The sequence below is a fragment of the Apteryx rowi genome, unplaced genomic scaffold, assembly GCF_003343035.1.
Source record: "Apteryx rowi isolate R43461 unplaced genomic scaffold, aptRow1 scaffold_0, whole genome shotgun sequence".
Classification (NCBI taxonomy): domain Eukaryota; kingdom Metazoa; phylum Chordata; class Aves; order Apterygiformes; family Apterygidae; genus Apteryx; species Apteryx rowi.
In genome coordinates, this window is record NW_020447195.1 from 10,574,742 (window position 1) to 10,597,242 (window position 22,501).

General features: G+C 55.0%; 1 protein-coding gene across 2 annotated transcripts in view; it reads left to right on the forward strand.

The window, feature by feature from the left end:
• The first annotated feature begins 535 nt into the window (after nt 1–535).
• Nucleotides 536–22,501, forward strand: part of ZNF512B (zinc finger protein 512B) — a 42,411-nt gene continuing 20,445 nt past the window's right edge. The window contains exons 1-12 of one of the 2 annotated variants that reach the window (XR_003251926.1): nt 536–882; nt 5,515–5,637; nt 10,703–10,782; nt 11,603–11,731; nt 12,274–12,446; nt 12,614–12,867; nt 13,897–13,968; nt 15,740–15,874; nt 17,260–17,384; nt 19,998–20,090; nt 20,973–21,071; nt 22,091–22,378. Coding sequence is in view for 1 of the 2 variants with exons in the window: in XM_026055850.1 (XP_025911635.1) it covers nt 717–882; nt 5,515–5,637; nt 10,703–10,782; nt 11,603–11,731; nt 12,274–12,446; nt 12,614–12,867; nt 13,897–13,968; nt 15,740–15,874; nt 17,260–17,384; nt 19,998–20,090; nt 20,973–21,071; nt 22,091–22,378 (1,737 nt within the window). In the remaining variant the exon portion in view is untranslated. The remainder of the gene's footprint in view (nt 883–5,514; nt 5,638–10,702; nt 10,783–11,602; nt 11,732–12,273; nt 12,447–12,613; nt 12,868–13,896; nt 13,969–15,739; nt 15,875–17,259; nt 17,385–19,997; nt 20,091–20,972; nt 21,072–22,090; nt 22,379–22,501) is intronic. The other variant, XM_026055850.1, reaches the window with a different exon arrangement.

The following is a 22,501-nucleotide window of genomic DNA, read 5'->3' on the forward strand; positions in this document are numbered from 1 at the left end:
GTGTCATCCCCCGCCGCCGGCCTCGGCGCGCCGCTAGCTCCTGCGCTGCGCAGGGCAGGGATGTGCCGGTCGCTTCCCRTTTTGGCATTACCCAGCCCTGAGCRTCACCACGGGCCGTTTGGAGCCGTTGCTAAATTATTAACGATAAGTGGAGCGTATCGACTGGTGATGGGGGCCGCTTGCACGAGGCGCACCCTTAGCAATGGGACCCRTGTAGGAGTTTCAGCTGGAGAACTYTGTGCCTAAAACCTGCCAGGCAATTTTTCCCCCTCCATAGCCACAGGGCTTACTGGGAATGGGGGGATCCCAGCAGTCCCTGGCAGATGGGAGCCAGCCTGCCAGCCGAGCTAAAACAGGCAGCGTTCGGGTACAGCCGTGCGCGCCCTCCCCTTGACTTTATCCAAGGTAATGGACGTGCGTTTGTGCATGGAGTTATTTCCCCTTTTTCAGTCTGTGTCAGACTGACCCAAATCTCCAGGCAGTCACTGCGGTTTCCCCAGCCGTTGCTCGAAGTGCCGATCCGTGCGCTCGCGGCTGCGCCCGGCCAGCAGAGCTCGACACTGCTGTTGGAGTGGTTTGTAATAGAAAATAGCCTGTCTGGGAAAGCAAAGCGAGTGTGACATTAGCTGYGCCGGTGCGGGCCGCCGCTCATCCCTGGCTGCCTCTTGTGTTGGCCTGCTGCTTTTTTTCTGGAGCGGGAATGGGATGCTTTAAAAATGCTACCTCTCACTTCTGCCCCAGGTGCCTCGAGCCRAGCCGGAACGTTAATCCGTGAGCCCCCGCGGCGGTTCGTGCGCTCCCGCCGCGTCCCCGGCTGCTCCATCCCCTGCCTGCCGCCCTGCTCCGATGGCACGAGCATAAGGTGTCCTCGCACCATGCACAGTAAGGACCTGCCGATATCTTTTTCTCCCCCCCGCCCCATAAGTTGCAAAAGGGTTTTAAAGAAAATTTAATGAAAGCGCGGAAAGGCGCGGGATGTAATCTGTTGTCTGGTTTCAGCATGCGTTAGGCAAAAACAAGTGAGAAGTTTGGACATTACAAAAAACAATGGGCTGATTTCTGCTCTTTGGCTCCGGGGCAATTCCTCCAGGATCCCTGGGGTTGTATCGGTGGTAAGGGAGTGGAGTTTGGCTCTTGCTAAATGGTTTATTTGCTTTTATTTTTCATTTAGCCAAAAATAAGAGGGGAAAAAAAATCAAAGAAGTATTTGGTGTGGAAAACAAAAGAAGTTCAAACCATTCTAAGCTGGCCAGAAAGGATCTCTGCGAGGRGACAGATGTGTGAAGGGGAGGAAGAAGTTATTAGCTGTGAGAATAGGGCTGAGCTGAAGATGCTGAACGCGAATGTAGTTTTTGGAAGGGAGTGTTCGGGGTGGCGATGCTTGGCTCCTGCCCTGGCTCCTGTGGTTTAGTTTACACTGCCCTTGGGTGTTAAGTAAAGAAAGTAAATAAGCAAATCCGTGCGCAGCCCGGCCTGTCCCTGCTCCTGCACCATCACGCGGCTYGCTCCCTCCGGCATCCCCGGCATCTTCCCGGGCAGCTGGCGCTGGGAGCCCAAGTGCAACCAGGCTCCCGGGCACCAACTTTAAAGGCAGCATTTGCCTGGCTTGTAATTAATGTGATTTTCCTTAAAACTGCTCAAATACGTACAGTGTTTATGTGGCAAATGCAGACGTTTTATGCTCTGTAGTGTGTCTAATTACAGCCCTGTCTAGATAGGCAGGAGCGCGGCGCTCTTGAGGGTGTGCGCCCCGTCCGCAGCTCTGCCGCTCGCGGGTGACTGTCTGTGCCTCTGGGCACGCCGGGGCTCCTGTGAGATCTTTATCCTGGTGCTCCCTTCCCCGTCTCTCCCTCTCTCTGGAAGCGTGTGCGTAGCCAAACGATTTAAATTGCAGAGCTGCTGGGTTTAGGCACTAGCCCAGCTTTGATCGACGTCAGCTGTGTGAACTTCCCATTGGTTTTCACCCGGTTGTAAAACAGGCAGAGATGTTGTCGTCTTCAGCTTTCAGTTAGCTTTGTTTCTTCAGTCTTTTTTTTTCTTTTTTTTTTGTTTTCTTCCTGCAAGTGACTTAACTGTGAGGAGAGCTCGGAGGGAGCAGAGGGGTTAGGAGATAGCAGAGGAAGGAGGGGGACTGGTATGTCCGTCCCCTGGAGGAGCAGGGACAGTGCAGCGGACCTCTGTGGCCGTGCAGATGAGCTGGGGCTGAGATTTGGGAATGCACCGCAGGAACCACCTCTCTGCTTGCTCTGGAGACCAGCAGTCGTCCCTGGGAATGCACCAGCGGATGGGGTTAGGAGCTGGGGTGTCTTCTCTTGCTCAGATGGGAAGACGACCAGCCGTAAAAAGGCTGTCCAGGCCTCTGGTCTCTCCAGCCACGTGCAGTTGCCTCAGTTGTGGAGACGGTCCCGCTCCTCCTCTCACCCCCGCGGCCAGGCTTGTTTGTTCAGACCAAAAGGTTGTTGCATGGTTTGTGCAGTGCCTGGCGTCCCGGGGTCCCTGGGTCACTGGGCCTTCCCGACGCTGCCAGCAGACAAGCTGTAGCTAATGCACCAATCTCCTGCCGAAGGAGCCCACATTAGCTGGATAATGATTCCTGTGTTCAGCACCAAATGCCAGAGAACCTGTTGCCAAGACTGAAATTTCTCATTTGATCCGATTAACCTTTGTGTCCGTGCAAACAACCAAATATTTGTCACCAGCTGAACACGTGCTGGAGGGTTTTGCCAGAGCTTCTCAGAGCGTCTGGTTTGCACGCGACAGGCAGTGCCCTTTCCCACGCAGCAAGGCCCGTCACAAGGACGCCCTCGTGTCCCGCATGGTGAGGACATGGGCGGCAGCATCAGGGTCTTGCTGCCTCCCGTGCTTGGGCTCTTGACTTGCCTCGCRAGGCCGTGCAAGTGTGCTACCGTGGCAGGCTCGACCCTTCCGGGGCCTCTGCGCGGTGGGTTGAAGGAAGACCCGTTTACCACGCGCTCCAGGCAGGGATGCCGCCACGCTCCTCAGACCGCTGAAATCGCTCTGGTTGCGATGCGTAGCGTTCTCCTGAGCACGCGCTTGGCGCGCGAGGGCTGTCGCTTTGGCTGCTCGGCTGGCTGGGTTGAGGCTGCCGAGCAGCACGTTGGCTGCTGGATGCTGCGGGGCGACGCCTCTTCCCCTTCGGTTGAGTTAAACGATGCAAACATGCGATTTTGTGGGAGGCTTTGGGGGCGAAGAGTCAAATCTGTGTTTTTTAGGATGTGTGTGTGGGGGAGAGAAGTGCTAAGCAAAGGGGAAGAAAGCACCGATTGGCGCTTCCCTTAGCCGTGCTGCCGGGCGCCTGGCTCAGCACCAGCGTTGTTTCCTCCCCGTGTCCCRTCCCAGGCCTCCGGGCCAAAAGTGGCCACGGTGGTCAGCAAGGCTTCCCTCCCAGAGTGCGAAGCTCTTGCGGAGGTTTGGAGGACTCCTTTCTCCCTGGTGCCCGGGGCGCAGTCCCTGGGGCCTTGCTGCTTTTCAGTCAAGGGGAACGTGGTGTCTCCCGACAGCCCCTGTAATCAGAGGTGTCTTAGCTTGCGCTGTCTGGAGGGGAGGAACCGCAGCGGTGGCTGGCAGACCCCGGGGTGTGAAGGGAGCTCGCTTTCCGTGCAAGACAGGAGCGAGAGGGAAAGTCGCGCGTCTGCGACGGGATTGGCTCGCGGCTGCTTGCGGCTCGTCGGGGCGTTTGAGCACGTAACACCGCAGCTTCGAGCAGTACAGGCTTGCGGGCAGCCTGGTTGCGTTTCTGGAGAATTACTGCAGGCCGCAGCGGAACGATCAGGCCTCGCYGCTGCCGCTGCACCCCAGAAGTCCGAACAGGTGGTCGGCTCAGGGCAGAGCTGCGCAAAGAAGGACCCACGCGATAAGGAGGCAACTGAATGAAACGCTGCAGGGACAGGCTCTGCTGCTGGGCCGGGAGAGCGAAACCTCGGTGTCCGTGAATGCCCGCCTGTCTTGCCTTGATGGTGGTCCGTCATCTGGCTCTCGGTCAGCAAAGACCATGTCACGCGCAGCAAGGCCGCGTGTCGGGCTGGAACAGTGCTGTCCTCCTGCAAGATCACCTCGTAGTCTCAATTCTTGCACCTCTTCCTGGACTCTCAATTTCTGTAGGGTCTAGGAGCCGGGAGAGAAGGGAAGGTGACACCCTTCCCTTGGAGGTGCTCTGACCACCCTGCTGCCTTTGGTCCCGATGGGATGGGGACCGTCATCTACTGGGGCTGAGCAGCCTGTTGCATGACCACAGAGCTCCCCCGTGCATGCCACCCCGCCTGCTTCACTGCAGACCGTGAGGAAGAGGGAAGGCTCCGTGCCTCAGTTTCCCCAGGAGACTGATTTGGCACCATCTTCTAGATCCCAGTGAGGAGCTGGTTTGTGCATTAGAGAACACAATGAATGTCGGTATAAACAGATGGTCCAGAGTCATCCTTCGTTCTGCCCCCTAGATTTCAGCTGAGCTGTAGACATAGGGCAGGATTTGGCTCCCTTGGTGTGACCGGCCTTTCCAGCAGAAGCCGGGCCAAGGCAGGAGCCGCAGAGGATTTGGGTCCGTCTGCTTGGTCCTGGCAGTGCTCCCAGTTGTCTGGACACAGCTTGCCTCTCCCGTGCTGAACCTGCCACGTGCTCCCCCAAAATCACCGGTTGCTCAGCACTCCAGGAAGTTTCGTCTGCATTTTTAGAGGCATTTCCAAAACAGAAAGGCGTGAGTGTCTTCTGCGAGGTGGCCGGGCATCCCTCGCTCCTGCTGCGTTGTAGCCAAACGGGGAGAAGTCAATGCCAGCACGTTCAGGTGACTCATTCTAGCTGATTGTCGCTCCTCCGCTAATTTGAGCGTGACGGGGTTTGGGCTTGGCGTGCATCTGAAGATATTTGGAATAAACTCAGGCAAGATCCAGCCGTGCCGTGGGCTCATTCCTGGCACCGTTGAAGTTGAGGGGTTGTCCTACTGCCTGCTTCCGCTGGGAGCAAGACTGGGCCTTTTGCGATAATTTCTGATGTTCATTATTTATAGAGAAACCAAATTGAATTATTAATATGGAAAATTTAGATAACATTAACAATTCTCAGTTTATAACAGTTTCCCATTAATAAGGAAAATTGGAAATTTATCACTACATCTGCTCATTAAAACTCACTATTCTTTTTTCTTTTGGTGTTTTAAATGAAAGTGTAGAAATAAACGAAGGGGAAAAGCCATTTATTCGTTACTTCTTTGGATGAAGCCAGCCCATAATTTTTAATAAAGTCTTTGCTGTTATACGTGGAGAGAAAACCAGCCTGTAATGAAAGCAGCTTTTCAACCATGTCTGTGGCGTTGCTCAGCCATATAACAAACATTTAGAAACACATCCCGTTTCTTCTCTTTGTGGCAACACTTATTGCTGTCCGGTAGTTTTCTRAGTCCCCTCCCTCCCTCCCCAGCAGCTCTCCTTGCTTTCAGCATATTTTTTTTCCCAGCTCCGTGGGGCTGTGCGTGAGTTTTAACACGTCCCCTGCTTGTTTCAGAGATGGCGGATTCCTATGCCTGTAAAGGTGGAAGGAAAACTGCAGGCTCGAACAAACCCACCGYGAGCAAAGAAAGCAGGACAGACGCCAGGATAAATCCGCCGGCAGAGCTTCCCAAGCTTGGTAAGGAACGGGGTTTTCTTTCCGCGGAGGTGAAGGGGGTGGAGGGGACAAGGTGCAAATGCATCGGGTCTCCCGGTGCGCCTGAGCGGCTCGGTGCAGCCTCAGCTCTGGGGTTTCGAACGACCGGCGTTGGCTGTGCTGGGCCACGAAAGCCCTGGGCCCCTGGACCTGTAGGGAGCTGCTCCCAGGAAACGGGGAGTGCCGGGAGGGGAGGGAGAGAGATGATCTCCCTCTTTAGAGGGGTGTGCATCTGTCTAACGAGATGGGTGTCTCGCYGTCTATTTATCACGTTGGTAGCTAAGTGTTACATGAAAGGATGGAAAGGCTTAAACGAGTTTAGACCATCTGCTGTCTCCCGTGTCGCGTCCCCCAGGATGTCGGCTTGTGAGCGTACAAGCCCCGGGGACCAGCTTGCGAAGGGTTGTCACTGATGGATAGCTGATTTCTCTATCCAGGAATTTCTGGGCCCAAGGAGATTTTTCTCTTGTCTGCTTGTGCCGGGCAGACCTACACTGCGAGCACAGAAACGCTCCAGCTGCCTTCACCCGAGCTAACGAGGCTGGGGCAGCTCTGGACACCGTGGGGCAGAGCTGCTGGTCTGGACGCGGTTTTGCTGTATTTGGGCAGCTCTGGACCCGAGGTTTGGCTGATGCCTCTTCACCTCTCACCTTGCCCAGGCAGCCGGGCATCGGGGCGCGCAGAGGTTGAGGTCGGCAGGACGTAGGCCATGGTGCGGCCCGGGCCCCRTCGGCTGCTCGGCGTAGCCTCCGATCGCTGCCGCGGCCCAGCGCTTGCACAAGGTGGGAGCCCRGCTCCTCTGAAAAACAGACCCCAGCGATGTATCTCACACTGGACATCCAAAATCCCTGGCCTCCTGGGGAAACCTTGCCCTAAATGTTTCCCAAATGTTGCTCTTCCCTCGAGGCAGTTGCAGCTGTAATTGCTACCAGAGCAGTGATTGCTACAGAGAATGAACTACATCTGCCTGCAGTATAAATATACCTGTGTTTTGGGGGTCTTTTTCTCCTGTGCCACATCCTATCAACAACTTTAAAGGTGGAAAAGCCCTCCCTTTTTCAGCCCTTCCTTCTGATTTAGGTAGACGTGCTGGAGGGAAGAAGTTTCATTGCTCCTACTGGGAAAGCGCTGGGGGTGAAAACTTTTAACAGCGTTCCCTTTGTCGGGGGAGATTAGGCTTAACGCGCACCGGGGAGAAAGGGGCCTCCCTCGCCGTGGCTTTGCTGGCCCCTCTCTCGGATGCAGCAGCCTGGTTGGCGCAGGGAGCACGCTTTCTGCTGTGTGCTTTTGGTCTTGGTCCGGAGAAGCCGTGAGTATACGGGAAAGCTGTCCCCAGTCGCTGCTTTTAGAGGACCTGCCATTTCCATCTTGCTGACTCAATGCACGACTGCGGGAACCGGCTGCAGGGACACACGGCCACGAGGCCAGCCGTAAAACTAAGCGCAGCCAGGTTTGCGCCTCTGCTGCAGATGCCTATAAAAGGTCTGGGTTTCGCACTGAGCGCGCTGCGGGGCGCGCTGCGTGCCAGCACAGCACGTACCCACCACGGTCACYGCAGCTGGCCTCGCGGCAGCGGGCTCCGGGCTGGCAGGTGGCAGTGCAAGGAGCTGCCAGTGCAGATGTTGGGAGAAGAGGGAGCATTTTATGCTCCCCGGGGCTCTCCCATTCCAGTCCTCGCTGTCCCGACCTGGCAGTTGAATGAGGACACGAGGGGTGTCTCRACTGGGAAGTCTCATGTGCTTCTCTGCATGAAATGTCCCCAAAAGTTTTGAAACTTTTGCAAGCTGTGAAAAGCAGAGGGAGAGCGGAGCTGTCACCGGAGCATCCGAACATGCTGCGTCCCTGGACGTGCTGGATTCATTCTGGAGAGAGTGGCTTGGGGGAATGGTGACACGCTGTTCTGGCTGCTTTGGGATATTTTGAACTTGGAGTATTTTGAAGCATTTAGGAGACAAAGCTGAAAAGAGGAGGAGGAGTGACAGGTAACTGCGGTGTTGTGAGCCTTTGTGATTCTTCTGCAAATGCTGTATTATCTGGTGTTTTTCGTGAACTCCCAGCTCGCGGAGTCCCATGATGTGCAAGACTCCTAGCTCCCATCTCGAGTGGAGGGTGAGGCCCTCACTTCCACAAGCATGGAGGAAAAGCCTGAATGTGTGGTCTGAGTGAGCCTGAATTTAACAGCAGGGAAAATATAAAATGCAAAGGGAGCCTGTGATGAACAGAAGCCCTCTGCAGAAGCTCTGCGAGGGGTTGAGAGGAGCCCTGCAAAGATTGCTCCAGAGCTAGCACGGGCCAGGCGCAAGCTTGCAAAATCCTCCTCTCCCCTCTCTTTAGGGCCACAAGCCATCCCTTACGTTTTGGGGCAGAGCAAAGCAAGGGAGAGTCCAAACCAAACGGGGCATTTTTGTGACAACTGTGGGAGGCGGTGCGTAAGGCTGGAGAGGGACTAAGCAGCATTAAATACGTGGTTGTGAACAAGCCTCATCTAACAGCCGCAGGTACCTGTTGACACGCCAGCTGGCTCGGGGTTGCTGTGGTCGTCCTTCGGGTTTATTGTAGCTCTGGGGCCCCGCTAGAGCAATGAGGTTGCCTTGCAGGGGGGAAGGTAAATGGCTTTTTAAGGGCTTAATTTATATTCCATAAAGGTCACTGCTGTGTTGTACGTGAACAGTCACGTCTTGCCGACGAGGCCTTCTGGGCGAGTGGGATTCCCAAAGGATGCAACATCATCAAATGATGCTTTTATGGATATCAAAGCAGAGCAAACCAGCTGGCACAACTTCAGGGGACTGGAAATTAAATTGTCTTGTTTGCTATTTTTCCACTGGCTGGTGGGGCAGAAGGCATGAAAAAGGAGAGAGAGAGTGTTTTTGGCAGTGCTTTTGTAGGTAACCTGTTGGCTTTCCGTTTAACCTCTAACTCTTGTTCCAAAAATGCTGGCTTGGCTTCTGAATACGGCCAGCAGCAGCCTCGGAGCTGAGCTCTGGTTTCTCAGGAGCTGGAGAGGTTGCAGGCGGTGCTGCTGGCCTGTTCTTTTTATCTGCTTTTCACCAGGGAAGGCTCTTTTATAGGCTGAGTTAGTTTGGGTTTTTTACCTAAATTATCCTCTGCTAGCTGTTTTAGGGTTTCCTTTGCAGGGAGGTTTTTGGTTTCTTTCTGTTTCTGTTTTTGTAGCAAATGGCTTTTATTCCCAGGCCTCTTCATTAAACCCTCCCAGATCTCAGTTTGAGTCTTCCGTGCACAGTATTTCCCATAGGCTGTTCACATCTGTCCGGCTTGGCTTTGGGTTACGCTGCCTCCCCACATCACTTAAAGTTACAGGTTGGCCCTCAAAATACGTTTGAGAGAGCTTTGCAGCGACTCCTCCACAGCAGGCTGGTTTCACTTGGAGGCACGTTCACTTTTTGCACGCTGGCTGCTCGCATCCACCCGTGCGGAGCTTGACCTGCTTTGATCACGTGGTTTTGACCAAGGAGCTGTCGTGCCTCTCTGCTGTTGCCTTTGCTTCCCCCCTCTTTTGAGCTGTGCCCACAAGTGAGCGTGCAGGCAGATTTGCACGGGCCCCACAGCAGACAMGGGTTTAAAAACGGGGCTCGGGTACCTGCGCCCTTCTCTTGTCCGCGGTGTTGGCTTTAGCRCAGCCAAGCTACAAACCCAGGTTGAAATCTGTTGCAGAAAATGGCCATTGCTATTTCCTGCTATTCCCGTCGTTTCAGCTCTGTCGTGACCTGTATTTTCCAAAATTGCCCTGATTTTGGCTGTTTCTGTTAGCAATTGTCAAGCTTGAAAACCAGAGCGCAGCAAAGGACCCTGAGCGGTGCAGAGCACCCTCGGTGCCGGGGAGCTGCGCAGAAGAGCGAGCGCAGCCAGACCCCTCGGGGCATCGCTCGCTGCAGCTCTGCCTGCTCCTGCTTGGGGTCCTGAGCCACGGTCTCCAAACCGACAGCCAGCCACGCGCCTCCTCGGCCACATCTTCAGTCTCCCCTTCGTTGACTGAAGCTTGCAAATGCAGCTGCAAGAGCCCGAAGAGCAAGAGGCGGATGTCCGACAAAGCTGAGCACATCTTTTTGGGATACCTGAAAATCACCCCGATGGTTGAAAACGGGAAGTCAAAGTGGATTAGTTTGATAAACTGCCCTCAGTCCTCGCATACAAACCGTAGTAAAATTGTTGTGGTGTTTGCACTGCTTCACTCAAACCACTTTAGATGTGAAATAGGTGAAACCAGGGAGTTCACTACCGTTGTGAACCAAAGTGTCCGGTCTGGGGCTCAGCACAGTTGAACAGATGACGGTTGTATCCGGAGTGCCCCAGCATCCGACTCCGGAGGCTTCAGAGCGGGCCTGGCTGTTCAGAAGTGGTGACAACATTGCAACGTCTGGCTGAGCTGGCCACGTTGCTGCCCTGCACAGCCGATGCCCCGCGTTGCRGTCAGGGTGCTGCGAGGGTCCACTCCGAGCTCACGGAGAGCTGCGAACCCCTTGCGGAGACAGCGCGCACGGTCCCCGTGGCCTCCCTGCCGCCTGAGCCTGGCCCCCGTCACGGCCCCACAGCCAGCCCCGTCCCGGTGTGCCCATCCAGGCCCAAATTTCTTTTGCTAAGTAGTACAGTTGTTGAAGGGTGTCTTCCAAACCAAGCGGAAGGACTTACAGGCCGGTTTTGCAAAGCAAGCCCCAGCCATGCTGGAATTGCTCCGTGCTTTGCTTCCGTAAATGGAAGGAGAGATGGCTGGAGGGAGACAGGCACCGGCCAGGCTCTCCGGTGGCCAGAAGCAGCAGGGCTGTGTGCAGCCCTCTCCCGTATGGGTGTCTGTGGGTGCACGGGCTGTGCCCTGAATTCCCAGGGAAGCTGTAATTGCTTTCCAAAGGGAAATCTCCATCACCGCCAGGACTGCAGCACATCAGTCCTATGGCAGCCAGGAGACGAGGTAGGGCTGGCCGGGCAGCTGGCGGCGGGGATGGGCAGGGGAGAGCCGAGCTGCGGCGGATTGGCGCCCGCCGGGGTGGCCGGTCGGCCGGAGGGTCATGTGCGCTGCGTCTGTTTGCAGGAAATGCAACCAGCGACAAAGCAGAAGGCAGGAAGAAAGGACGACCCAAGGCCGAGAACCAGGCGCTGAAGGACATTCCCGTAAGCCCCYGTGTTGTCTCAGCCCAGATGCGGCCCCATCTCTCTCCCTCTGACTTGTCCTTCGTGGCTTGCTGCACTGGCTGCTCCAGCCAGCTCCCCTCTGGAGTTAAACCTGCCCATCAGATGGTTTAATCTTCAGAACGACATAGTCTGGGGCTCTGCAAGATCTGGGCCCCTGAACCTCCTCCCTGCAGGCCCCCAGCATCACTGAGCACCTTGGAAAACCACGGTGTGGAACGGCACCYCCTGCCCCAGCCTGCCCTTCCTGGGGCCGTTCCCAGCTGAGCTTTATTCTCTCGCAGCCGCGTTGGGTTTGGTTTAATGATCAGGGAGCACCAGGGAAGGGGTGATTTATTCCCTGCGGAATTGTGCAGTTTAATTTCAGCATGGGAGCGTGGACAACACACAGAGCGGTTTGTCATGAGAGTGTGGCCATGGGTGATTTACTGACTAGATGAAATGTGGGGTGGTTAAATCACCCAGGTGACTTGTGGCCTGATTTATTCCCCGGCCTGGGCGAGAGTGTGCTTTATGCTCTGGGAGGCATGGCAAAGTAAATTTTCAGGAGGAACCGCTAGCCTGTCGAGCCTGCATCGTACAACTCCATTACGGTCCCATTCGCTGGCAGGAGCCCGAGCGTGCTGAAACGCAGCCCTGCGGTCTGCTCTGCGGCGGTGCGGTGGGAAGGGGCTGGGGAGGGGGACAGGAGCAGCGCGAAGGTCCGATCCGTGCCCCCAGCCCTCTCGAGATGCGTCTGCCTGCTCACCTGGGCAGGCGATGCTCCTCACTCAGCTACGTCTCTCCTGTCTCCTGTTCCCAGCTCCCCCTGATGAACCAGTGGAAGGACGAGTTCAAAGCCCACTCCAGGGTGAAATGCCCCAATTCGGGCTGCTGGCTGGAGTTCCCCAGCATTTATGGCTTGAAGTACCACTATCAGCGCTGCCAGGGGGTAAGCAGACCTGAGGGCTCTGCGTCCTTTCTTGCATTACCATCCTCAGGGTAAAGCCACCCCTCTTGGGCCTTCAACCTCAGAAGAAACGTGAGATAAAAAAGGGGAGAAAAGCCAGGAGGGCACAAATGGACCGGAGGCTGTTTGTGAGGTGTGTGCGAGAGGGCCAGGGTCCCTTCGACACCGTGTCAGGCCTAGCTCAGAGGTGACCCGGGCCATCGGTAGCTCCGTTCCAATGGGGAGAAGGGTATTTATGCAGTGTCCTATTTGCACACCTGTAGCATGCACTGCTGTTAAAGGCATTTTCAATTTATCCCTCAACCAACCAACTCAGGGTCAGAGTTTGAGCCAGACCTTTGATCCAGCTCTCTTAGTAGCTTGTTGCTGCCCCTTTGGGAGCAGCAACCGTCTCCTCCTGTCCACCGGCCACAAAGCACTTGTGAGATTCCTGGCCTCATTGCAGTGCATGCCTCTGTCAGGAAAAGCCTCGTCTTTTTGCAGTCTAATGTCAGCGACCATCTGTCTCTTCCCGTCCTGCACAGGGTGCAATCTCGGAGAAGCTGACGTACTCATGCTCATACTGTGAAGCTGCCTTCACCTCCAAAACCCAGCTAGAAAAGCATCGCCTCTGGAATCACTTGGACCGGCCAGTGCCAACCAGCAAAGCAGAAAACAAAGTGCAGAAGTCCATTGGGAAGAGCAGTGGCAAGAAAAGGTACCAGGTGGTGGCTGGGCTGCTGGGCAGTGGGGTGGGGATGGCTGAGAGCAGGGAGAAGGGGAACCTTCCCACTTCCATTCCCATGGGCTGGGGAGGGGGGAGAGGTGTCAGCGATGTTTATCTCTCAACCCCTCTTTAAACAAGCCCTCTGTGCTTTGCCCTAGAGCTGCTGAGAGTTCAGCTTGCCCCACCATCCATCCCAAACAGGCAAAGACGGAAAAAGCCGTGGCCCAGGACCACGCTGAGAATGGCGAGTGCCTGGTGGAGAACCGGGAGAGCAAGGAGTTTCAGATCGCAGCAGCAGAGGCAATTGCAGCCGCGACGCCCACGGCGAAGTCTTCGAGCTGCAAGGATGCCGGGCAGCAGGGGGGCAGCCAGGCCTCGCTGCAGGAGGAGGACCCCGAGAGGATGAAGCACAGTAAGATTAGAGCCCGGAGAGGGTGTCCCGTAGGAAGGGCAGGGACTCTGCTCCAGGAAATGCTGCTGCGAGTTTCTCTCCATGAGCACTCGGGTCTCAGATGYGAGGGCAAACGGGATCCAGGGAGGGCCTGTCGTGGGTGCCTGAGGAGCAGGGTAGGAGCAGGGTAGGAACAGGGCGGCACGGTGCTCCTTCTCCTGGCAAAGCCTCCTGGCCTCTGGCGGTCGGCACGGGGCTTCCCGTGCTAGGGACTGCACCCTGCCATGGCTTGCACGGCTACCCAGGTAACAAGCCTCGGTGACCCTGCAAACCCTGTGCTCTCTGAGTGTATCCGATCCTTTTCTTGAGCGTCCTGGTAATTTTGCCTCTACTAGTTTCTTTCCGCAGCGAGTTAAAAACAGTTTGCAGCTGTGGTAGAGGTATATCTRTGGGACCCGTACGTTTGGAAATGGATTGAATTACCCACAGCATAGCAAGCTACCATCTGTCGGTTCATCTGTCCTAACTGACTGTGGCAGTTTAAACCAGGGTGGTTCTAGCAGACACGTTTTCCCTAGGTACTGGGACAGGGTAAGGAGGCTCACTCCATCGATTACTGCTGCGTGGCTGGCAGGCAGTGACGTGCCGGGCCGCGGTTGTTCCTACCACAGCGCAATTTCACACTGCTTGTGGCTCCAAAGTGAACCAGCACGGATACCATAGCTGCTGAAGCTGTGCAGGGTATGGAAACCATTAGGCGTTTGGCACTACGTAGAGCCACAATTTCCAGTTGTTAAATTGGCCTTCCTTGGATACCACCATCTCTCCTCGGCTGTGGGGGTGGGAAGCAGTGTCCTGTTACTGTTTGGTGGGGTAGCTGCTTCAATAGCCCCTTTATTTCACGGTGGAAAAGGCCTCTGTGGGGTGGATCCCTTCTGCCCACTCCTGACGTGAGCCTGCGCACACCCCTTGCCTTGGGACTGCTGCAGTCCACCTGGCAGCACGGTTATTTGACCAAATCTCTCTCTCTGTTTCTCTCTCTTGAGTCAGGAAGGAAACAGAAAACTCCTAAGAAATTTACGGGGGAGCAGCCGTCCATCTCGGGGACGTTTGGACTGAAAGGTAATCCGGGGGCGACCCTGGCCAGCTGTAGGGTTGTAGCTTCTCCCTGGGGCGTATCAGGGACGCCCCTTCCCCGTGGTGGTGGCACGTGGGGGCCACCTGTGCATGCCCTGGGGGACGTGATGCTGGGGGAGCGTCGGAAAGGGAAGGAAGGTGGTAGCACTGCCGGCACTGCTAACAGCCCTGTCCGCTCTGCCTCGGGAGCCTGTCCTGGGAAATGAGGGAAGAGGGGAAAAGGACCTGGCTATGTCCAAGTTGTGACACGAGACTGAAGAGCTGCTGACACAAATGGTCCATGCAAAAGGCGAACACAGGCCTGGGATGTAGCAGTATTTCCAGTGGAGTCAAGAAGGATTTGTGCTGTGTAGAAAGACTCAGAGACACATCCGTCCCCCAAACAGCATCTCCAGCACTGGTCGCTTTCAAGAAAATGAATTCGAGGGGGAAGAGACGCGTTGCCAGGGTGTTTTCCGAGAGGAGACTTGGAAGTTGGCTTGCTCAGCCTGACGAAGGGAGAGTGAGAGGGACTGCAGTTGTGCTCCATAAACACCCCAGCGTGGGTACGAGGGAGGGAGGAAACCTGGAAGATCCCTGGCACGAGAGCAACGGGATTTGGACTGGCTGTGAAATTCATTCAACCGGGGAAATTAGAAGAAGGTTTCCAGGCACTGGAGGAGGCAGCACTTTCCAGTACGAGTCCTGAGGGAGAGGCACTAATGGCTTTGAAGGAACTAAACACACTTACCAACGAGCGGATTGGATGTGGTCCCTCCGATTTCCTCCTCTCTGGCTCCTGGGAAGTCTGGGGTCGTTTCCCTTCACTTCCTCACAGAGGTGTTGCCATAGACTGAAACGAAACATCTGTTGTGGATTCCTCATGAATAAACTGGTCCCCCCGACTCACTGCCTCGAATGGAGAGTGAGAAGGGACAAGTGTTTGCCTCCGTCACGCGGTTGCAGCGTGCCACCTGTAACACCCCCCCAGCGGGGGTACCGCAGCCAGGCAGGGGATGCTGTTTCCATTGAGACCCTGGGGCTGCAAGAATCGCAACCCGGCCCTTCAGGGACACGTGCACCCTTGCAGGGGACAAGTGTGGGTCTGACCCTGGCACTGACGTCGCCTCGCCAGCCTCCTTCCTCGGGAAGCGCAGACGCGAGGCTGCGCTGCACGTTGGTCTGGGGTGGTCGGACCCAGGGACAGAGCCCCAGTCCTCCGTTAACTAGGCTTCCCGAAGCAGCATTTGCAAGTCCCATTTTCCATTTCTCACGTCAGCCTGGGAGCTCCTGAGGCATTCGGCGCAGCAGAGGGGGACTGGGCAGTGCCGCTGCTGCCATCATGCTCTCGGCACGTGCTGAGCCTTCCTCCTGCTCGCTTGGCTCCGCTCAGCGCAGAGAGGAGGGCTGGCCGGGGCCCGCGCTTCAGCGGCTGACAGCCGATGTCTTTAGCAGCCTGAATGGGAAGCACACGCTTTGCCCGCGCGCTCGTGCAGGGGAGGGTTCTCCCTTGCTAGAAGCAGCCTACCCCTGCTTTGCCCTAGCGTTTCCCTAGTCCATGAACTGCCGGCGGGGGGGGAATGATTCTCTTGTGTTTACAAAACCCCACAAGCTGTTATGACATTGCCTATCGTACTTAAGGGCCTGATCCTACACGTACAGTCTTGGCAGACCTACAGCTGACTCAGTGTCCCCATGTCAGAGATTTTTTTTCCTACTAAATTCAGGTCTGGTGGTATTAAAGCAAGCATTAAATTAAAATTCCCTCCCTGTGCAGGTCTTGTCAAAGCAGAAGACAAGGCAAAAGCCCATCGAGCCAAGAAGCTGGAGGGGAACACCAACATGGAGGACCTGAAAAAGAAACCTCCAGGAGCTGGTGTCAAGAAGGAAACGGTCACGCATTTACCAGCAGGTAAGGCTGGTGGAGACGGAGCAGCGGCAACAGCTTTGTGCACATCTTAGCTGCTCTACCAGCTCATTCCTGTGCTCTGCTCCGAGCCTGTGTGGTCCCCCTCCTTTGCTCTGCAACTGGTGGTCCTCACACCCCTCCAGGCCCAGCAGGCTGTTTTGCCAGGTTAGTTTTCTACCAGGTTTGTGAGCAGAAGCACGAGCTAAATGCAGCACAAGGGAAGAGCTGAAAGCAGGCAGTTCCCCTGTGTCCGAGGTATAGCACAGATGTGGGAGCAGACACGGGCCCTAACGTATTGGCGTGGCTGCAGTGGCATCCTGCCGTGGGTACCCTGCACGGGGACAGAATGCTTTGCTGTAAGCACTGGGAGTTGATAGCCAAATCCTGGTTCCTGCTGGCTGCAGTGTGACCACAGTTTGGACCAGCTCCTGGGTTGATGGCATTTTTCTACCGTCACCTCCAAGAATGGTGCCAGTGCCTGGCTTCAGGTGAAACTGTGTCTTCCCTGAGCCTCCAAGGCACAGCCTGCATCCTAACACAGGTTGCTGACTTTCCCTGGGGAGCTCTGACAGCAGGAGGAATGCAGGATGTGCAAGATAAACACAGCTGCAATGCCTTGCACAGGTTTCAAATTCAAATAAATGGCTCTCTGATCTCACAGCCGTGCAAGAGCATCCAAATAAACAGACTTGGCAGGTTGTATTCAGGCCAGGCTTCCCTTGCTGGAAACCTAGCGTGTTCTGCTGAGAACACTGCATGAACTCCGGGCCTGGGAGCAGGTTTTGGCCCCACTTATCTTTTATTCCGGGTGTTTTTTAAGCTTGTCACAGCCATTCAAATAAACACATGGTGGGAAGCTAGCACACCTGTTAGCTGCCTGTGCTTCTGCCGGGAAAAAAGAAAGCCAGGGAAAACTTTCCAGGCACACAGTCCGGATGGAACCGAGACGTTCACCTTTGTTTCACTCCCACTCATTGTTTCATTTGGCAGCGGGGAGTTGTTCTAGGCAGGGCAAGATGAGGTGGCCAGGGGCATCCTAGTGTTTAAACTCCCGATAGGCAGGGTATGGAGTGGGGTTGGAAAAGCAAACCTCATTTTCCTTATGAAATGCCAGCAAGTTAGTTAACTCTATGTAAAATGGCCCAGTGACCCAGTTTGCTCAGGCAGCTGCAGGAATTGCGTGGCAGGTGGAGCTGCAAGTGTCTGTGCGGTTCGTATGTCTGGATTTGACTTGACCCATGACTGTGAGAGAATTTCAGTAACTTTTCCTGCTAAAGTGGCTTTCAACTTGGCAAACCAAGGCTTAAAAAAGGGCTCTCCTGACGAACACCCTGGGCAGGTTGCTGTCTCTTGCTGAGCGTAACACCTCTCTCCTCTCCCCTTGCCAGCAAATCCTGAGGACCAGTGGCAGCGTGAGATCAGTGAGAAGGGAGAAGTCGCCTGTCCGACCTGCAGCGTTATAACCCGAAAAACTATTGTTGGGCTCAAAAAGCACATGGATGTCTGCCAGAAGGTAACGGCTTGCTATACTCAATCATGGCTCATTTGTGTTTCGGAGGGGAATGCAGATATGCATGCTCTTTCAAGCCACGCTCATAAATCCATATCGGTAGTTCCTAAAACTGGTTCTASGGCTGTTTGATAGAGCACTTGCTAGTCATCTAAAGAGAGCTGACTGCTTCACTTAGTTTCAGATTCACAGAGGGATTTGGATACCTAATTTTCATCAATTCTGAATCCCTTTGTGGTCTGGGCCCCTTGTCCCAGTGACTCCAGCAGAGCTGGGTATTTCTAGTAGCTAACTGAATAGCTTTAAGGCTAGAGAGATTGCTGGGCTTGTCTCTAATCTAGGCTACTTCAGAGCTCCAGCTGTGGGATTTTACTGTGCGCCATGCCTCTCATCAGGCCAGATAAATTGTGGTTGAATGAGAGCGCATCTCAGAGAGACACCAAGCCACAATGTGCTCAGGCAGACTGTCAAGACACAGGAGTTCAGTAATGGTGCAGTGAAAAACTCTCTCTCTGCCACAGCGCCATCCATCAGAGCAAAGGATTACGTCTTCATCCGTCACCTGGCATGGTGCAGAGCCATCGTCACAGAAAGCTAACGTGGGATCGCTGCCTCCCGCTTTGAAAATATGTGGCTCGGCTTTGATTCCACATTCATTTTCTGTAAATGCCTCCTCAGCCTTTGCCTCAGCATTTATGCAGCAGTGGGAGGCTATTATCCCTTTCARACCTCATATTACATTGATGCTGGGCAGAATCCTGAAGCTGCTAACATCCTCTTGGCTTCAGGGGATGCGGGATCTTGGCTGTTGTCTCTCGGACCTCCTGTGCTTCCTAAATGTCTCCCTCTCCGGGCAGGTTGTACGCGAGGCCAGCCAACCTGCTGAGCGYGGTCTGCGAGAGCAGTCAGGCCTGGCTTCCCCTCTATAAATAGGCACGTGGGTGTTCAGAGGAGGAAATGAGGCTCTCGCAGCCTGCTAAGCTTATGACAAAGTGTAGTGACTGCTTCTGCTGCTCCAGAGCCAGTGCCTGCAGGCTGAATCCGCCTGGAGAGGGCATGAGTGCCCCTCTGGGATACATGAGCAGAAGCAACTGCCCCAGTGGAGCTGCAGGCTCTGGCCCCAGGAGCGGGTGTTTCGCTGTCCTTCCCCGTGAGGCATGGTCCCCCCTGGGGCTGGCTGGGGCTGGGGCACTTCGCAGCAGCCCTGCCAGTGAGCAGGTTCCCCAAACACGGCCACCTCCGGGTGCATGACCTCGGCTCCATCGCTCAGCAGCAGCTCTGTGATGAGCCCGTGGCGTGCTTCTAGCCTCCCAATCCCCCTGCTTCCACCCCACTTTAATGATTTGTATTTCTTATGATGGGAAAAGGATACACAGACTCTAGAACCTCTTATACGACAACTGAAATAGGTTCCTCAACTCCACTGTTGTCACTAAGCAGTTCGCCCTGTTTCCTTGGGCTCTGGAAAGGAAATAAGGGATGGAGATGGTTGTGACTTACTAGAGCCTGCAGGAGGTGAGGGCAGGATCTCCTCTTTGCAGCCTGGGTGGAAGGGCTTGTTAGGATATGAACATGTCATGTTCTTCAGTTCTAGCCACAGGAGTAAACCCCAGATTGGTTGAAATGGGCATTCAATGAGTCAGGAAGCTTTTAGCATCCACCTCGTTAGGGTCAGTGCTTAGGTCTGGAGCACAATTAACCAATCAGGGCATAAGTACAAGTGAGTCACTCCCAGTTGGCTGCAGTTTGTTCTTCATTTCCCAAGAGGTCCAGGATGAGGATGGGTTTGTAGCTCCATCTTCATCCCCTCTCCAGCTGCTAGTCCAGACTCAACTGAACAGGAACTGGCAAAGGTGGAATGGCAGCCAGGCAGCTGGGACAGGTGGAGCAGGGAATGGACCTGGCTGTCCAGCCACCAGCTCCTGCTCGAGACATCCTGTCTCTTGGTGCCGGGAGTATTCATCTCCTGAGTCAATAAATTCTGATACCTGCTCCAACAAAAGTCAGGATCTGCTTACTCACTTTGCAAGTTCCCCTTGTAAATCAGCACGTCCATGGCTGCATGGCAGAACAGTGTGTTTTTAATGCCTCTCTTAAATCGCTCAGGAAGCCAAGTCAGGGGTCAAGCGGCAGAGTAATATGAAGCGGGAAATACTCTGCTGGTGCGAGTTTTGTGATTTGCGTCCAGCAGCGTCTTAATTCCAAACAGTCCAGACGCCCATAAAGTGGATTGTACGCAGTATCTGTCATAGTTAATAGGGCTGCAGAGCACAGTCCACTAATGTACCGCTAGATCAAAGCTCCTCTTACCTATCCCTCGAACAGGAAGACTAAGACACCAGGTCCAGATGTTTCCATCTAATGGGCTTTAAATCCGCATCCAAAATGGAATGTTTTCCAAAAACTGGGGCATGTGGGTTTGATAACAGTTTTCAGGATGATGGAGGGAAACCTCTGGGCTGCAGACTTGAACTGGGATGGGGTAAGAGGTGCTGAGCTGCCTGCTGAGTCCCACTGCTGCAGCAACAGCTGCCCGTGGGGTTAGAGCAGAGCAGCAGCCTTTGGAAAATCAAACATGTAGTAGCCTCCATGGTGACTTGCCTCTAATTTCTTCAGCTGCAGGATGCCTTGAAATGCCAACACTGCAAAAAACAATTTAAGTCCAAAGCTGGGCTGAATTACCATACCATGGCTGAACACGTCAGCAAGGTAAGAGAGCTGGGCAACTCTCACCTCACACCTCGTTTCCTCTCTCTCCCCCAAGATGCAGATGCAGAAGATGAAGCAATCAGCGGTCTGCTTTTCTTTGCCTTTTCAAAGGAGGGATTCAGAACACCGTCTTGCAGCGTCTTGCGCGCTGCTCAGTCCAGACGGTAGCCTTCCCCCTTGGCTGCCACGCAAAACCATTCATTCCTAGGCATTTAGTTATGTTCATGTGGATCCCTGGGAATAGAGCAGAGGACTAGAAGAATAAAACAAAACTTCAAATTCCGGAATGGGGGACTTTTCAGTGAGTTTTGAGGCGGATTTTGAGTGGCTAAGCTCTGCCTCCAAAACTGTGCCCGCAAATCCAGGACTGATGGATTCTGCCTTGCACGAATCTCACAGTCCAGTGTTTAGCTCTCCACCATGCATGTGAGAAGTAGCCACAAAATTTATCATGAGCAAAATCTGGCAGGCGCCAATTTAGAGGTTGTTCTTAAAAGTCTGGTTGCATATGTCTCTGAGATACCAGGGCAAGGCATAACTGTATTTCTACATGTCCCATGTTTACCAGTTCTGACTTGTCTTTTGCCTGTGCATTAGTGTCCTGCTGTCTAGTCTAGCTGGTGAATTTTCCATGCAGGAACTGCTCATGGATTTCTCAGTTGGCTTTTTGAGGGCAAATACAGGAAATGCATGGTCAAATTTGGCATATAACAGTGAAGACATTGGTGTGCAGTAAAGCAATGGGAGATCCAACTTTTTAACAGGAGGTTCATCCCCCACCAAGGGCAACTCCTGCGAGGCAGAGGTTTACCACCCACTCCTGGCACAGAGGACATGAGTAGATGGTTGACTCTGTCGCTTCTGTTACTTCCTTGTTTCCAGCCTGTTCCTGTGGAAACCGCTGGACTTGGTGAACAGGAAGAGCGGGAAAGGCTGAGGAAAGTGCTAAAGCAGATGGGAAAACTGAAATGCCCCAATGAGGTATAAGAACAATTCCTGTTTCTTGTTCTGTGCAAAGATGGAAGGAGTGAGTCCCAGTGCAGAGGGGCACGCGCGCTCTCCAGGCACCCCTCAGCACGCTCTCGACTTCTCACACGAGTGCACCTTAGCTCGCTGGCCCCGGCCTGTCGGCTCTGAGCGCTCTAGCGAAGGGCCGTCCTAGCCAGAGGGCTGGAAGTAGGACAGGTTGGAGAGTGTTCACAGGAGGGCAGTTTCTGACTCGTGAACTCAAGCTACTGCTCGGAAAAGGGCGTTGTGCTGCTGGTGGCATCCTGGGCACAGCATAAAAATAAACCAAACCAAACTGAGACGGTCCTAAGGCAGCTGCAGACAAGTCACGAACAGGTAAAGGGGGGCGTGAGGCAGAGCTTTGTCTCTGCGGATGGTTTGCTCTCCGCACAGCGCAGTCCCTGCCACGCTCACCTCTCGCTGCCCGCCTTGCGTGTTTCTGAAAAGCCCTACCGGCGTACTGAAGCGCGGCGGGTAGCACAGGGGACCGGGGCTGCTCCCTCCGTCGCTCTGTCCCCCACAAGTGACTGCTGCCTCTGTGGCTGTTTGGGGAGAGCAGCTGGACAGCAGCAGAGAGAAAGCGTGGGGTCTGCAGACTGCGGCGTGGGGCACGAGGCCCCAGCGAGCCCACGTAGCCCAGCGCCGTGGCTCTCCGCAGGGGTGGAGGGCTGGCCAGGCTGGGACAGGGGCTGCAGGTTAGGAAATGCCAGTCCCAGGGGACCGCGAGTTTGGGGTGTAATCCTCTCTCTCAGAAATGAAGGATGTGGAAAGACACTGTCAAGGCTGGCAGAGGAGTGGCCTTGGGACGGGCCTGTTGGCTGGCGATTCTCCCATTGCTCGAGGGGGACAGGGTTTGCGGAGCAGCTCTGTGAGGGGGCTCCTCAGGACGTGTTCCTCCCTGCCGTGCAGGGAGCGACGGCACCGTGACCGTTCCAACACGGGCGCGTGAAGCGATGGCCCCCCCAACCCTTCTCTTCTCCCCATCTCCATAGGGTTGCGTGGCCAACTTCTCCAGCCTGATGGGGTACCAGTACCACCAGAAGCGGTGCGGCAAGCAGCTCGCCGAGGCTGACAAGCCTGTCTTCAGCTGCCCGCACTGCGGAAAGAAGTACAAATCCAAGGCTGGCCACGACTACCATGTGCGGTCAGAGCACATGGCCTCAGTGAGCCCCCCGGACGCCTCCGCAGCCCGAGGACCGGGGCCATCCTTACCCGTGGGTGACTGCAGAGCTGCAGAGCCTGCGGGCAGGACCGAGCCGGGCCGGGCCGAGCCGGGCAAGGCAGGTGCAGACATCGAACTGATGTTGTTTTTTTCCCTAACATCACACTGAGCATGCGTTGTGCCATGCGTTGTAGGTGGGGAGCYGACCGCAGCCCCCTTCGTCCCTCCGAGAAAGCGGGGG